The sequence below is a fragment of the Sturnira hondurensis genome, unplaced genomic scaffold (assembly GCF_014824575.4).
Source record: "Sturnira hondurensis isolate 20B ecotype Veracruz unplaced genomic scaffold, ASM1482457v3 Scaffold0017394, whole genome shotgun sequence".
Lineage (NCBI taxonomy): Eukaryota > Metazoa > Chordata > Mammalia > Chiroptera > Phyllostomidae > Sturnira > Sturnira hondurensis.
In genome coordinates this window covers 1,875,987-1,893,558 of record NW_028090025.1, presented here as the reverse complement: position 1 = coordinate 1,893,558, position 17,572 = coordinate 1,875,987, and the positions used below count along the sequence as shown (strand labels likewise).

The window sequence follows — 17,572 nt, the reverse complement described above, 5'->3', positions numbered from 1 at the left end:
AGATACAAGAATAAAATAAAGGTTCAGAATGAAAGTTACACATACACACTCATCTGATTTCATACAGAGATGTTAGTGCAATGCAGTGGCATATAAAAAACAGCATTTTAAAGTTGTGTAACATAAAGTGACAGTGGATTATATAGAGAGAAAATAAAAAATGAGGCATGTATTTATACTGTGTGCATTCTGGATTTACTATTCCTGCATCAAAGTCTGAAGAAATATGATGCAGTTAAAGTAATGTTGTCATAAAACTGTCACTTTGGGTCTGTTTGGGAATATTTAGAGAGTTAATGATTCAGAATTGGCTTGGGCACAGAGGCCATTCCTGATTCCCAACAGGCATATATACCATAGTAATGTGTGTTAGTAATTCTGGAGAGTATGTGAGTTTGATAATAGCCCTTTTAGTAATTTCTTTTGGGTTTATATCTAGGGATTCTTTTGGAATACCTTTTCAGCTACATATTGTGGGATCCTTGAAGGAGAAAGGTAGGAAATGAGTTATAAGCAACATTTGAAGAGAGAAATGGCAAATAACATTTCTTTTTTTAAATGACTGTTATTAGCTATTTGTATTTATTAATAGTATTTCTTTTTTATTTAATTCTTATTCAAGTACAGTTTTCTGTTTTATATTCCCTGCCCTGCCCTCCCCCAGTGCTCCTCACCTCCCTCCCATTTCCTCCCCCCATCTTAATTATTGTCCATGTGTCCTTTATACTTATTCATGTGAGTCCCTCCCCTTTTCCCATATGATTCTCTCCCCTCTCCTCTCTGGACCCCGTCAGCCTGTTCCGTATTTGAGTGTCATTGGTCATATTTTGCTTGTTTGTTTGTTTTGTTGTTTAGATTCCTGTTAAAGGTGAGATCATATGGTATTTGTCTTTCACCGCCTGGCTTATTTCGCTCAACATAATGCTCTCCAGTTCCATCCATGATGTTGCAAAAGGTAGGAGCTCCTTCTTCCTTTCTGCAGCATAGAATTCCATTGTGTAAATGTATGATAGCTTTTGGATCCAGTCATTTACCGATGGGCATCTAGGTTGCTTCCAATTCTTGGCTATCGTAAATTGTGCTGCTATGAACCTATGGGGGTGCATAAGTTCTTTTGGATTGGTGTTTCAGGGTTCTTAGGATATACTCCTAATAGTGGAATTGCTGGGTCAAAGGCATGTTCATTTTTAGTTTTCTTAGAAAATCCCGTACTGTTTTCCATAGTGGTTGTACCAGTCTGCAATCCCACCAACAGTGAACTAGTGTCCTTCTTTTCCCACAACCTCTCCAGCACTTGTTGTTTGTTTCTTTGTTTATGATAGAGAAATGGCAAATAATATTTCAAAAAAAACCCTCAGGATATTTAGCAACTGATTTGAGCATTACTCTACTGAATACTTATTTGTTGTTTGTCTTTTCTATTCCAAATCCACTACATTATAAACTCTAAAAAGGCAAGATTTAATTTTTTTCTCTGTTACAACTCCAACTTTTAAGGTAGTGCTTAGCACATAAAAACATTCAATGAAGTTTTGTTGCATTAGTCATACCTGCCCAACTGGGTTTGGATTTTGAGTCAGCCTAGCAATGGAGATCTTAGCTCTCAGGCTTAGAACCTCCAGGCTTTAGTCAGGTCGAATTTTGTCCAAGTTGGGTAGCAAAGCAGAAATCTTAATCCCATTGAAAAATAATATGAAATTTGTCTCAATTGCCTGAAGCCTGGTAGGGTAGTGTGTCTGAGGTGGACCTTAGCCCACTTGATTCTCCAGTGCACCTACCTGATTAATTTGCAGTTCTTTTGCTAAATCTGGACCCTTAATGCAGCTCTGTTCCCATTCCCCCTCCTCACAGGTCTTCTTTTCCAGGAGAGTGGCTCCTATCATCCTGAGTGTCTTACTGATGCTTGTGGACCTGCTCCAGAGCAGAAGCAACCACTTACAGTGTGACTGAGCAACTCACATGAATATAGATTTCAGGCAGACGCTCACTATGAGCTTTAAATCTTATCAGAGACCTGGCTAGTGTTGCTCAGATGGTTGGAGCATCATCCCTAACTAAAAGGTTGCAAGCTCGATCCCTGGTCCAGGAACACGTAATCCCCAGTTCCTGCACATAGAGGAGGCAACTGATCCCTGCATCTCTCTCACATAGATATTTCTCTCTCTCCCTTTCTCTCTCTCTAAAAGCAAGGAGAAAATGTCCTGAGGTGAGGATTTAAAAACATGAAGCCTATTAGATGCATTTAGATCATTGCTAGGCTGGGGTGGAAACAAGTTAAACATCCCTTTGGGTACTGGTTTCCACTACTGCCCACCCTTCCCAGTGTTATAATCACTGAGGTGTCTTGACCTTAAAATCATGGATAGATGGCACATCTGGAACTGACTGAATTTAAGAATTTTGTGACAGAGCTTGAGCATTTCCACTTTTTAAAGTTATACTAGCTGTTCTAAATCTAATTGTGGGTTGAGAATTGTTGCCCAGGCTTAAGATGTGTTCTGACCTGAGGCCTTCCCATCTACACAGACTTAACCCCTCTCCTCTCAGATTACCCCATCCATCCAAGATTCAGGTCAGATAAACTTAGCTAAATACATATTTATTGAGAATGAATTGTGTGTTCTGTGGGATATAGTGGTACGTGCAGCTGTAGGGGCCAGATTCTCAATGGTAAAATATGGATGGACCTACAGGGTAACGGGCTGAATGGTAAATTGATGGGAACCTGGCTACCGTGAATTGTTAACTGCCACTGCTAGTTCTGTTCCTCCAGGGGAGGCACTTAGGGGCAATTTTTGGAGACTCTAAAGTCTTAGCAGTTTTTCTCAAAATGTCTTCAGTAGGCATTTGCATTAGAAACTCTTGCTGTGGTTTATTGAAAATGCATAGTTTTAGATCCCATTCCCCAAACTAATGATTCAGAGTAAGGAAAAGTTTGAAAATGGCATAATTCTAAAAGAGGCAAAAATAGCCCCCAAGGTAAAGATAGCCTCTTCAACAAATGGTGTTGGGAGAACTGGACAGCTACCTGCAAAAAAATGAAACTTGAGCACCAACTTACACCATACACCAAAATAAATTCAAGGTGGATAAAAGACTTAAATATAAGCTGTGACACCATTAAAGTCCTAGAGGAGAATATTGGCAGGAAAATATCAGATGTTTCAGGAAGCAACATTTTTACTGTTTGTCCCCTAGAGCAAGGAATATAAAGGAAAGAATAAACAAATGCGATCTCATTCAAATAAAAAGCTTCTGTGTGGCTAAAGAAAACAGTATTAAAATAAAAAAGACAACCAACTGTATGGGAAAACATGTTTGCCAATGATACCTCATACAAAGGCTTAATCTCCAAAATATACAAAGAACTCACAGGACTTCACTCTAATAAGACAACTAACCCAATTAAAAAATGGACAAAGGACTTGAACAGACACTTCTCCAAGGAAGACATACAGAGGATCCAGAGACACATGAAAAGATGCTCAATATCACTTGCTATCAGAGAGATGCAAATTAAAACCACAATGAGATACCACTTTACACCGGTGAGAATGACTATCATAAACAAAGCAATAAAAAACAAATGTTGGAGAGGGTGTCAGGAAAAGGGGACTCTAGTCCACTGTTGGTGGGATTGCAGACTGGTACAACCATTGTGGAAAAAGGTATGGAATTTTCTCAGAAAACTAAAATTGGACTTGCCTTTTGACCCAGCAATTCCACTGCTGGGATTATATCCTAAGAACCCTAAAACACCAGTTCCAAAGAATATATGCACCCCAATGTTCCTAGTAGCACAATTTACAATAGCCAAGAGTTGGAAGCAACCTAGGTGCCCGTCAGTAAATGAATGGATCAAAAAACTGTGGTACATATACACAATGGAATTCAATGCAGCAGAAAGAAAGAAGGAGCTCCTACCTTTTGCAACAGCATGGATGGAACTGGAAAGCATTATGCTGAGTGAAATAGCCAGGTGTTGAAGGACAAATACCATATGATCCCACCTTTAACAGGAATCTAAACAACAAAACAAAGCAAGCAAAATATAACCAAAGACACTGAAATAGAGAACAGGGGGAAAGTGACCAGAGGTGAGAGGGGAGGGAATTTCAGGGGAAATAGGGGAGGGATTTAGAGGAACAAATATGGAGGATACATGGACAACAACTGGGAAGGGTGGAAATGGGAGGGATGAGGGGAGCATGGGGAGGGGGGTGGGTTGGAATGGGAGTAATAGATGGAAAACTGTACTTGAAAAATAATTAAATAAATTTAAAAATTTTAAAAAATAGCCCCCAAATGTGGAAAAGTTGTTTTTTAGAGAAAAAATTTAGTTTTAACATTGTTTGTGTCCCTTCATAGAGTCACCACTCATAAGGAGACATTTAGAATGTCTGTGGGCTTACAGTTTCATGGTGGAGGTTGTGGGGTGAGGAGCAGAGAATAATGAAAAATATATCAAGAAACACATAACTAGGAAAACATATTTTTTAAAAATCCTCAAGTCATTCATAGACATCCTAAAATTGAGATCTACCTAGAGTGGGGCATTTGTATGTTAAGCAGCATTACTGTGCAAATGGACAATTTTGTGGTTTTAACAATTTCTCTGTGACTGCTTTCTGCTTTCCTCCCTTACTGACGTACAGATGAAGTAAGATACACCTTTTAAAGTATTTCTTAGAGAACTGTCAATTTTATATCTATGTTTTTAGAAGTCCTCACACTGATGCTTCTATTATTTCTTAAGGAAAAAATAACACTGGCTTGATTTTTTTTGTTGTTTTTCATTATAACTTTTTATTGAGAAATAAAATCACACTCTTTCAATGTTTATTATTGTATTTCCTTCTCTCTGGAGAATGCTTTTTGAAGGGCTTGTAACAAGTACAAAGTGTATAACCCATGGTTATGCTTTGTCTTACTCTTCCTTTCCTCTCTTGATTTTAAGTGCAAAATATATGTGTATATGGACCCACCATCATCATGAGAATTATATGAAAGCAGTGGATTGTTATACAGTCAAATGTCCACATCAGCTCACGTGTTTGCCAAAACACTTACTTTCATGATGTTGTTATCAAGTTATTGTCACCACTGTCCTGTATATCAACACAGATAACTTGAGTGAAAATAAGTGGTGACTACCAGGTGGACTATATAATTTGCTTATTGTTGGCAGTGGGGACATTCAATAGGGACAGCTGCCTATTCTATTAAAGCTCCTTTGCAAAAATTTTGTGATGTGTTTCAGTCTTAATTTTTTTACCCCAATAGCTGACATTTATAGACTGAATGCTTCTTTTTATTTTTTTAAATATTTTATTTATTTATTTTTAGAGAGGGGAAGGGAGGGAGAAAGAGAGAGAGAGAAACATCAATGTATGGTTGCCTCTCGTGCACCCTCAACTGAGGACTTGGCCTGCAACCCAGGCATGTGCTCTGACTGGGAATCCAACCTGTGACCCTTTGGTTCACAGGCTGGCACTCATTCCATTGAGACACACCAGCCATGGCTGAACATTTGTTTTTAAATATCAAATAATCTCAATGGAGTTTTGTGGTAGCTTAACAAAGAAGCTACAAATATACAATAAATGCTGAATCAGTTTCTAGCAGCTACACTATAAAAGGAATCCCAAACTCCATTAATCTATTTGGTCCCCAGATGACTGTTTCTCCTTAGGCTGTTTTCTTGCAGATTTTATTGTAAGAGAAGACTCAGCATAGAGGTGCCACTGCACTTGACTGGTAATTTGAATCATGAGATTACAAGGTTGCAATGAACCCATACATTTTTTGGAGGAAGTATTATAACTTAATCCCTCAAAGTTAATAATTACAGGGGCATTAAAATGGATCTAGATTTCTGTTTTGCTTAGGAGTTTAAGGGACACCTTCAATGTCATGTGATATGAGAGGGAAAATAGCCTACTACTTTTCATGGTGAAGATCACAATCTTCGGAATCATATTGCCTACACTTGTGTTCTAGATTCACCATGCTACCCAGTGGCTTGAGACATCACATAAATCTATCATAGCATTAGTTTCCTTGTTAGTAAAGCAGTGAAAATTATAGTATCTACACCACGAGTTGAGAAAATTAAAGTAATTATCGTATTTAAAGGGTTTAGAATAGTGTCAGACTTTAAGTGTATATAAAAATGCTGTGTGTGATAGTTTTATAAAGATGTGCCCACTTCTTTTTCAAAATCTTTCTTAAAAATGAGTTACTATGCAAGTTGCATTTTCTTCATTATATCTTTATATCTAGGTACCTTATGATGTCAAGTTTTTAACCCTTAACTTAGGCATAGAGTTTACCTCACTCTATGTTGTTTCTTTATTTTAATAGTTGATTTTGTCTTTTTAAATTTCCTTATTTTTACTTTTTATTGTATTTTGCATTGCCATTTATTCCCCCTATACTCTCTTCTACCTTCACTAATTCCCTTCCCCCGACGTTCACCTCACTGTTGAGTTCTCTCTTGAGGTATCCAGGGTCAAGCTAGTCAATATTCAGTCCTTCAGTGTTCTGATTTGGTTCTTCTTGATAATGTAAACAGCTCTTTCAAAAAATAGTCTTTCTTTCTAACAAAAAAAATACTCAAACCTTTCTCTGTAGATTGATGTCTGGCCAGATGAAAGAAGAGCTGTCTCTATCACTGTGCAGAATGGACATAATGGAGTTCTTGAGTGTAGTGTCCTCATTCTTGAGCATTCTTGGGCAATGTTCCTTCTCCATTTCAGGCCTGTTCCCTGTAGTGTCCTGGAGCTTAACTTACCCTATATTTCCTAAAAGCCAATTATTAAAATTTCAGGAATTTGTGAGTTGATTGTGAAATAGGTAAACTAAGCCTGCTTAAAATCTAAGTATATAAATTTACAACTAAGTGGACTTTATTAAAAACAAAAGTAATAAATATTCCATATTTATCAGTTCCTAATTAGTTCATCACATTTTCCTCTCATTTATGTATGCTCTTGAAGTTATTTATGTTTCTTGTGTCTTTGTGGTGGAAATGTCACATAATTGTGAGGTAGGTCACATCTTTTTTTAATTATGGGCTTAGCAACATCACATTGGTAGCTTAAAATCAAACATGATGAGAGAATTACTCCACAAAAACTGAAAACTGCTACAAATCAGGGCTTGATTGATTGTCTTATGGATTGTTTAGAATTAATGAAATGATGGAGTTAATATTAATGATGCAGGCTATATTTGCCAATGTGTCAGTAGCCATGATGGCATGAACAGCACAAAAATGTGATGAAATATGATTATATTAATCAAAAACTGTTGTCTGATTCAGCAAAAATATTGCTTAGGTCATTGATAAACGAGTAATGTTCTGACATACTTCATTGATTCATCTTCATCTTACTCAGGACTCAGCAAACTTTTTCTCTAAAAAGGGCTCAGTAGTAAATATTTTAAACTTCAGGGGACATGTAGGTTTTGTGTTGCACATTCTTCTTGAATGTTTTGTTTTGTTTTGTTTTATACTGCTGTTTTATTTCTTATGCACCCTTTAAAAATGTAAAAGTCATTCTTCATTCAAAGCTGTATCAAAACAGGCTGGATTTGGCTTGCTGCCTATGCCCATAGTTCATGACCCCTGGGTCTTACCCATTAGTGTCAGTGAAAATATCAACCAAACATCACGGTCACATTTATTAATTATAACCATAAATTGCCTGTGGATCCAAGACTTCAGTAAAAATTATCAGAAGCATTCTGTGAGAATCAATTGGCTCTGTAGAATTTATAATAATTGTGTATTTAATTAATATCTATAAATATGGACTACACCGTTGTTATATCAATAATAAATTCATAAATATACATTTGTCTATCCATCTATCCCTCCATCCATTCTTCCTTCCATCCATCTCTCTACACATGTAGACATCTAGATCTTCATCTCCATCTGTCATTGAACATTCTCAACAGACTGCTGTGACCCCTCCTGCTTCTGTGGAGATTGCCATCAATGTTCTGTGCTTTGCAAACTGGATTCTCTGCTCAGCTCCACTGTGGCTGTTAGTGATGACTTAGACCCTCTCTCTGCAGTGTGGCTATGATTCCCATGAAGGCACAGGCTGGTTAGTTCATTTTTTATTCTCAGCAATAAAGTCACATGTGCCTCCTGCAACCACCCCTCTGGACTGAGCCTGAAACTCCATTCAGAATTTAAATAGAAAGGGAGAGCAAAAGACCCTCTCTAACTTTTGTGGTGCCCCCCACCTTTTTTTCTTAAAAGAAATGTCTTTAGCCCTAGCTGATGTAGCTCAGTGGATTGAGCTCCGGCCTGCAAATCAAAGGGTCACTGGTTCAATTCCCAGTCTAGGGCACATGCCTGGGTTGCAGGCCAGGTCCCCAGTAGGAAGTGCACGAGAGGCAACCACATATTGATGTTTCTCTCCCTCTTTCTCCCTTCCTTGCCCTCTCTAAAATAAATAAATAAAATCTCTAAAAAATGTCTTTAATTTATTGGGTAACATACTTAATAAAATTATATAGGTTTCAGGTGTACAATTCTATAACACATCACTTGTATATTGTATTGGGTGTTCACCACTTCAAGTCAAGTCCTTCCGTCACCATTGTGGTGCCCTCTTACTGTCTTAGTTAACTCAGAATGCTGTAACATAAATACTGTAGACTGGGGGGTTTACACAACAAACATTTATTTCTCAGCGTTTTGGAGTCTGGGAAGTCTGGGATAAAGGCTCCAGCAGATTTGTCCTGTGAGGACAGCTCCCTGATTTACAGATCTGATTTACAGATGGCTGTCCTCGTATTCTGTCCTCACATGGCCCAGAGAGAAAGCTCTGGACTCTTCATCTCCTTAGAAGTGTACTAATCCCATTGAGGCAGCTTCATTTATGATCTCCCTTATTGCCACTAAAATTACCTCCCCAACGATGCTCTTCCTGAATCCCTGATATTGGGGATTAGGCTTCCACATATGAATTTTAAGGGGGACACATTCAGCCTCTACTGCTTCTCTAATGAATCTTTTACTTTTTGCTTAAAATCCTGTGATCCTCCTGGGTGCCCACAAAAAGTCTTCAAAATCCTATAGCTTGATGTACAATAACCTCCACAATGCATTCCTCCAAGCTATTCACAACTTTCCACTCCTAAGGGATTATTTGCTTGCCTATGCTCATCATTTTTTCATTTCTCTGTACATTATACTTTTCACTCCCTTTTCTAGCTTGATACATTGCACGTTCATCCTTCAAGTGAACTTTGCTAAATTTACAAGACTTCTATCCTATACTTAAATTCAACGTTTGATAGTCAAAGGATTTTGAGAATATTTAGAAGAAACTTAAGATATGGATGTCATGATACTTTATTATGGGTTTTTATAATTTATAGTAATTGTACTAATAGAAATCATTTAATGCTAATCATTTAATGCTCCAAGTGCTAGGAGGCATGATAAGGGTTCAATATATGTTGCCTGGTTTAATTCTCACAATACCCCTGTGACATGAGTCCAACAATTGTCCATTATTTTACTGGCAGTGAACTAAGGCATAGAGAAGTATAGTAGCCAGACCTCATACTTATATCTGTTTAACTCAAGGCCGGTATATCACCAATTCATGTTTTGTGTAATTCACTACATATGTACATAGTGGATTGTATGTAAAAATCTGATGGCATTTTACTGTTTAACTCAGGTGTTCCTAATCTCCCAGCCATGGACTGTTACTGGTCTGTGGTCTGTTAGTAACCAGGCTGTAGAGCAGGAGGTGAGTGGCAGATGAGTGAGAAAAGCTTTGCTCACATTACCACGTGAGCTGCACCTCCTGTACCCAGCCCTCATCCACAGAAAAATTGTCTTCCATGAAACCAGTCTTTGATGCCAAAAAGGTGGGAAACTACTGGACTTAACTAATACAATATAATCTGTCTCACACTATATTTGTAGTGAAATCACACTTGTAAAAGTGCTTTGCTATAAAGACTATAAAGCATGCGTTGATATTAATTAAAGATGAATAATTTTGTTTGCTAAAAGATATTAGTTTAAGAGTGCTATATCTTCTGAGGAAACCATTGGTAAACATATTTAATGAACATTCTATTTTCTAGAATGGCCTTTTAAAAGTTAAAGGTGAAAAGTATGTGAGGGAAGAAGAAGTGCCTTCATTTATCTTATGTGTAGAGATAGGTGGGGAAAGGGAGTGAGAAAGAGCATCTACAAACCACACAACAGGCCGGTTCTCATAAACTGTGAAGAAAAGAAAGGCAACAGTATTGGGGTGTATGTTATGAGCCACTGAGTCAGTTCCGACTCATGGCGACTCTGGATGACCCAATGAATGACTTCAAAATGTCCTGTCCTCCAAAGCTTTGCTCAGCTTATGTACTCAAGATCCTGGCTTTTTTTATGGAGTCAATTCATGTTATATTTGGTCTTCCTCTTCTTGCTGCTTTCTATTTTTTTCCCAGCATTATTGTCTTTTCTAAAGAATTCTGCCTTTTCATGATGTGCCTGAGAAAGGTCAACTTTCTACCTCTAGTGATACCTCAGGTTTAGTTTGCTCTAGGACCCACTTAATCATCTTTCTGGTGGTCTGGCATATTCATAGAGATCTCCTTCAACACAATCTCAAGTGGATCCATTTTTTTTCCTATCAGCCTTGTCAACTGACCAACTTTCACATTCATACATAGTTATCAGCAACATGAGGGTACGGATGACCTTAACCTTGGTCTCTAATGACACATCTTTGCTCTTGGTGATCTTTCCCAGCTCTTCTATTGCTGTCCTTCCAAGTCTCAACTTTCTCTTGATTCTTGGATATAATCTTCATTTGAATTTATGACTGAGATAAGTGGAACAAAATCTTTAACCCTTTCAATATCTTCAATGTCTGTGTTAAAGTTTTGTATTGCTTTTAAGTTTTGTCTTCTTGATGTTTTGATGCAGTCCTGCTTGTCACTTTATCCTTTTACTTTAGTCAGAAGTTGTTTCAAATCATTGCTATTTTCTTCCAGTAAGATGGCATCAGCAGCATATCTTAAGTTATTGCTATTTCTTCCAAGGCCTTACCTTCCAAACACCTTGCTTTCCTGGACTTTGCTAATGACAGAGAAAGAAGATACCCAAGTCAGTGAGTGGATGCAGCATGTGGTGTCAGGTTACAGTTGATCCTGTGATTTTTAGTTCAGGATGTGAGAGAAAGGTGTGGTGTAACTTCTTTCTCCTCTTTTCTTTTTTCAGCACTTCTTCTGTTAAAGGAAGGGGTGGACCCCCACACTCCCGTTTCCTCAGGAGGGTCCTTGCTCCATCTGGTAAGAATTCTGATGATCAGTACAAAGCATGGGTGACCCAAGGGCAAGGAGACTCAAATATGGAGTCAAAACTCAGTAGCAAAATGTACATATGAAAGGTCATCATAAAAATGATGTTTCAAATTAACAGTCTTAATTTGAAAGAAGATGCATATCTTCTGCCCAAAGAAGATGCATATGTAAATGAATAAATAATATTCAACAAATAAACAATAGAATATTGTCTTAATTATAGAGTATTAGGCAATCATTCTTTTACATCTGTAAGTTGCCTTCATTGCTCCAATGAACTTTATCATACTCTGCTTGTAGCCCAGATCATATAAATGTAAAAAAAAACCCATATCTACATTCCTTTGGAAACAAAACAAGAAGATTAAATTGATAAGGTAGATGGGAAATACTTTATTAATTCTTGACCTAATGCAGCATTGCATTTTATACCATTAGACATAGGTTGTGAGTCTAAGATGAAGGGGGAAGACAGACCTGAACTATGTGTAAGAAAACCTGGTGATTGCTGAAGGAACGTGGGCTCAGTGCTGATTCTCCTTTTCATGGGGTTACTGAGTAAATAAAAACAAATGAAAAATTGCAGGTTGCCAGAGAGACAAAATCACAGGGTTTGAAAATGACTTAAATACTGAAAAAGGCAATTTAGCCATCTGAAATGTCACAAGTGAGTAGATTGCTCTGCAGTTTTCCCTGCCTTTTAGATGTTCCACATTGTGAAGCCTCCTGCTTTATCAGCACCAAAGTGCTAATTATATATTCTTGATCAACGTCTGAGAAAAAAGGCATCATGTGTTTGTGTGGGGTATCAAGGATAAGCTGTAGAAACTGTTGGGACTTCCCAGAGTTCTGTTTATTTAACTTAATTATTATTCATTGGGCACCTGACTCTAAAGGTGGATTTCTCTTAGAAGTGCCACAAATTTTTTATGTTGGAAAGTAACAACTCCCACCATATTGCATTACAGATAAGTATTTGAGAAACAAGTTTTAATATTTTTGTCATATAGAAGTTATAGCTATATCTATACTTTTAACAAATATATATATATAAATTTGTCTGTTTACCCTTTACTAAATAATACATGTATCAGACCTAAAGCAGGTGTCTGGTGCTATTATAGACAGAAAGGATATCATGTCAATAAATAACAACATCAGCAACCAGTAATTTAGTCTCATGAGGGCAATATAGATGGAAAGTCAGATTTAATTACTTAAAATAGTATGATATTTATGGAGTTGGATACAGAATCACATAAGCTTTACTAAAATGCTATCTAGGTTTTATGTTATTGCCTTTAATAAATGGGCTATGGAGAAGGAGTCCCTGATAGTAACAATACCTCCTTAATTGGAGTATGAAGGCAAATTCTTTTCATTAGGTCTTTTGACAACAGAAAGCCATAGTAAAATTTAAGTAGAATGCTTTAGAAATACAAATGTTCTTTTTTTTACCTGGTGAATTCTAGTTTTAGCATAAAGACTGATTTAAGCAGTGGAAGTGCATGCAGCTATTAAACATATTAAGTTACATGGATAAGGGTAACAAAAGTAAAAATAATTGGGACTACATCAAACTAAACAGTTTCTGCACAGTAAAGGAAATTATTACAAAACAAAAAGACAGCCTACTGAATGGGAGAAGTTATTCACACAAGATATATCTGATAAGGACTTAATATAAATATATGTAAGGAACTCATAGAACTCGATATCAAAAAACATATTTAAAAATGTTCAGAGGATCTAAAAAGACATTTCTCTAAAAAAATACAGATGGACAGTAAACATGAAAAGATGGTCAACATTACTAATCATCAGGGAAATGCAAATTGAAGCCAGAATGAAATAACACCTTACACCTGCCAGACTACCTATTGCAAAAGAGTCCACAAATAAAAAGTTTGGACAAGGATGCAGAAAAAAAGGATCTCTGATTCACTGCTGGGGAGATTGTAAATTGATGCAGCCACTATGGAAAACAGTATGAAGATTCCTCAAAAATTAAAATTAGAACTGCCATACAATTCAGCAATTCTCACTTCAGGGTGTTTATCTAAAGAAAGCAAAAACACTAATTGAAAAGATATATGCAGTTGTATGTTCTTAAAGCATTATTTATAATAGCCAAGTCATAGAATCAACCTACTTTTCCATTAGTAAATGAATAGATAAAGAGGATGTGGTAGGTATACAATGAAATATTACTCAACTACAAAAAAGAATAAAATTTTGCTATTTGCTAAAGCAGGGATGGACCAGAAGGTTTTATGCTAGGAGAAATAAGTTAGAGAAAGGCAAATACCATACAATTTCTCTTATGTGTGGAACCTATAAAAACAAAACAAACAAATCAACAGCAAAACAGAAACAGAAACAGACCCCATAGATACAGATAATAAACTTACAGTTGCTAGAGGGGAGAGGGTTGGGGGATGGGTGAAAAAGTGGGGCACACTCCAGTTATAAAACAAGTCACAGGGATGTAGAGTACAGCATAGGGAATATGACAATAATATTGTTATAATTACACAGTGACAGATGGTTTGTAGACTTGTTGTAGTATCACATTGTAAGGTATACAAATGTCAAATCATTATGCTGTACAACTGAAACTAATCAATATTGTATCCCAACTGTACTTGCAGATTAGGGATTAGTAGGTATAGTATGGTAAGATCAATAGGTGAAGAAGGAATACACACACACATATATACATATAGATGTATATATACATAGTCTATCCAGAAGGTATCCAGCAATGTAATGTGAAAAACAGAGTCATTTATCAAAGAAGATACAGAATACAAGGAACACTGAACACAGGACAATGATGCCTCAGTTCCCTTCAAAACAGGCACCTTGGGACTTCGCACAGTTCTCCAATCACCATTGGCTGCCCTGTTGTATTTTCCTGAATCTCGCTGATGGTCTGAAATCTCTTCTCTTTCAATGGTGATTTTAATTTTGGGAAAAACCAAGTCTCAGGGTACCAGGGCTATATGGTGATTGAATCACCTGGGTGATTTGGTGTTTTGCCAGAAAACTCTACACAAGCTATGATGCATAAGGGGGTATGTTGGGATGAAGCTGCCTATCACCAGTTGCCCATAGGTACAGCCTTCTGAATCATCTGAGTACTTTCTGCAGAGGAATGTTCAAGCTAAATGCAAAATCTGGTGCAGATTTGTTGCTACACTTGCTCAGTCATTTTGAATGTGATGACCCCACAGTAAACAAACTCACTCAACAATATCTACCGCCCCCACTGACTAGTACAGTGAAGTCGTCATTGTTCACACATGTGCATTCCAGTCCACTTTCCTTGGCTGCTATGTCACATTGATGTGCAAACCGTTCTTGTTATAGTAACAATGGCTGGACTTTTTCTGGACAGTCTCTCTATATATTGAGAGAGAGAGAGAGAGAGAAAGTCTTCATCAGTAGAGAAAATCTTAAATACTAGACAAAAAATTTTAACAGTGATTCAGGTTGGGGGAAGATGACAAGGTCTTTCATTTTTACTCTTTCCTTTTACATAATGCTTGAATGTTTTAAATAATAAGCATTTGTGTTTCATATAATAAAAATTAATACAAAAATAGTTAAGACTCTGTACTGGGAGCTTAGGTTCTAAATCTTTTAATTACTTTTCTACTCACAAAAAAAATCAAATCTGGTATTTTTAACAGGGCTGATCTTGGGCTTCATTGTGTATTTCTCTCAAGTTCTGGAGCTATGAGAAGCAGAGATAATTTGCAGGTTATCTACAGTAGAGGCAGTTCAACAGTATATCTTTAAAACTGAGAAGTAAATACTGCATTTTGAAAAAGAGGCATAATACTAGGACTCCACAGAAAGTGTCTAAATAAAGATCCTTATAAAAACAGTCTAGGTATTAACAAAAATAGTCACTATGTGAAAGTTCCCCACATTTTGCCCTGCTCACCGCTACCAGAGTATCTGGACATCAACCATGCAATTCTACCCTCCTTTGTTTTCCCAGAAGAGAAAGAGCAAAAGCTACAAGGGTAAATACCAGTGAAAAAAATTAATTATAGTGGAGGAAAATATGCCTTCTGCAGTGGCCAGTCCCGGGGAGTTTCTTGGAGGATGTGGCAGAGGGCAGTCCCTACAGGACAGTGCAACAGGAAGCAGAGAGGCAAATAGAAGAGTGAAAGGGAAGCAAAGGGTTGATGCTAATTCGAGAGAAATACTCATGTGTGGATTTGAGGGCACCTGGGAGGCAGGTTGATTAAGAGGCTGTCAGTTCAGGGCTGGCTTCCTGGTTAGGTGGTCCATGTGGTCACCAAGAGCTTTGTGCTTAGAAGGGCTTATGCTTTATTTCATCCTCTGTTATCACCAATTTGAAATGCTTAATGATTTTTGCATAAGGGGCCCCATGTTTTCATTTTTACTAGGTCCCACAAATTATGTTGCTAGTCTTGTTTGTCACTTTGTGAGGTGGAGGATAGTGACAGGAGGAGCTGGAAGATATAGGTCCAGACTGCAGGTAGGGATAATTGGTGATGTCAGAGTTCTGTTGAGGGTGACAGAGTGGCTATTTAGCAATTTACTTGATGCTATAAAGTGCCACCACAAATTGGCTAAAGTGATAAAGAACAACCAAAATTGGGATGAAGGTATGTTAGCCTGAAAAAATTCTTTTAAGGGAGAATTGGGTTTACTATCTAACAATAATATTGTAAGAATATTGTCACAGGAATGTTCAGCCATCATAATCTTTCAGACAAGTGTGATTAGGGAGTATTATTGCTGTCAAATTATTATTCATAATCCTCTGAAATGTGAATCTGAAAATGACATTACTTGAGAGGGGCTGATATCACTTTCAACACTGTATCTAATTAACTCTTTCATGGTAAAAGACCAAAAAGCCAAACCATGGGTATCTTTGAATTGTAAATGTGGATTCCTGAGGATTACTTGACAGGCACAGAAGGAGAAAGTTACATTTTTATTGATTATGCAGTGAGCTATCAAAAAGATAATGAGTAGAATAGAAATTACCTTCATATGAATTTCCTAAAAGAAATTAGATTCAGGCCCCCAATTTAAAAACAATTTATTGTTTACTCTGCTCCTCACTGTGTCAGTGATTGTACCCAAACGTGCAGGTACTGTGGATGGGGTCCCAGTTCCTACCATCACAGCCTACTGGTAGTGACCATTTGCTATCATTGCATAAGATGTGGAACATCAGATAGCTAAAGATCTTAGCTCAAAACTGAAACTAATCTCTCAAACTTTGTATGTTTGACATTGCCCCAGGTGCTTTCATGCATCCCAATATTAATGCATGCTCATATCTTCCTCCATATGGAATTTACACCATAATTTTGCATTTACTTAGTGTATCTTCTTAAGACTATCAGGTAATAGAAAAGGATATGAATATTCTTCAATGACTATGTATTATGATTGTGAATCATAATTTCTACATTTTGAGGGTAGAATATCAGTTTAAAGCTTTTGCCTAATTTTTAAAAATTGAAACAAGCTAGAAAAATATAACCAAAGACACTGAAATAGAGAACAGGCTGACAGTGACCAGAGGGGAGAGGAGAGGGAATTTCAGGGGAAATAGGGGAGGGATTTAAAGGAACATTTATATAGGATACATGGACAACAACTGAGAAAGGTGGAAATGGGAGGAAGGGGGACAGCACAAGGGGTGGGGGGGGATGGGGGTAATAGACAGAAAACCTTACTTGAAAAATAATTAAATAAAAAAATTGGGAAAAGAAAAAAAATAAAGCAAATGTAAATGTAAAAATAAATAAACAAATAAATAAATAAATAAATAAATAAAAATTGGGTCGTTTTCTAATTCCTAATTTTTAAGATAATTAAATAATAATAAACATAAATGTCCCTGGCTGGTGTGGCTCAGTGGATTGAGTGCCAGCCTGCAAACTAAAGGATTGCTGGTTGATTCCCAGTCAGGGCACATGCCTGGGTTGTGGGCCAGATCCCCAGTAGGGGATACAAGAGAGGCAACCACACATTGATGTTTCTTTACCTCTTTCTCCCTCCCTTCCCCTCTTTCTAAAAATAAATAAATAAAAATCTATTTAAAAAAACACAAATATATCTATGTAGTTATCATTTCCATACCATTAATCTGTGCAGTGTCAGTTTGTTTGAAGTTTTCCCACACCTCACTGATAAACTCTTTGTTTATTTATTTAAAGTCATTTTTCTC

General features: G+C 37.0%; 1 protein-coding gene across 1 annotated transcript in view; it reads left to right on the top strand.

Annotated features, from left to right (window-relative positions):
- The window catches only part of MYO16 (myosin XVI), a 360,482-nt gene that overhangs the window by 182,567 nt on the left and 160,343 nt on the right, over positions 1-17,572 (top strand). The window contains exon 3 of the mRNA XM_037067733.1: positions 11,261-11,331. Coding sequence (XP_036923628.1) covers positions 11,261-11,331 — 71 coding nt within the window. The remainder of the gene's footprint in view (positions 1-11,260; positions 11,332-17,572) is intronic.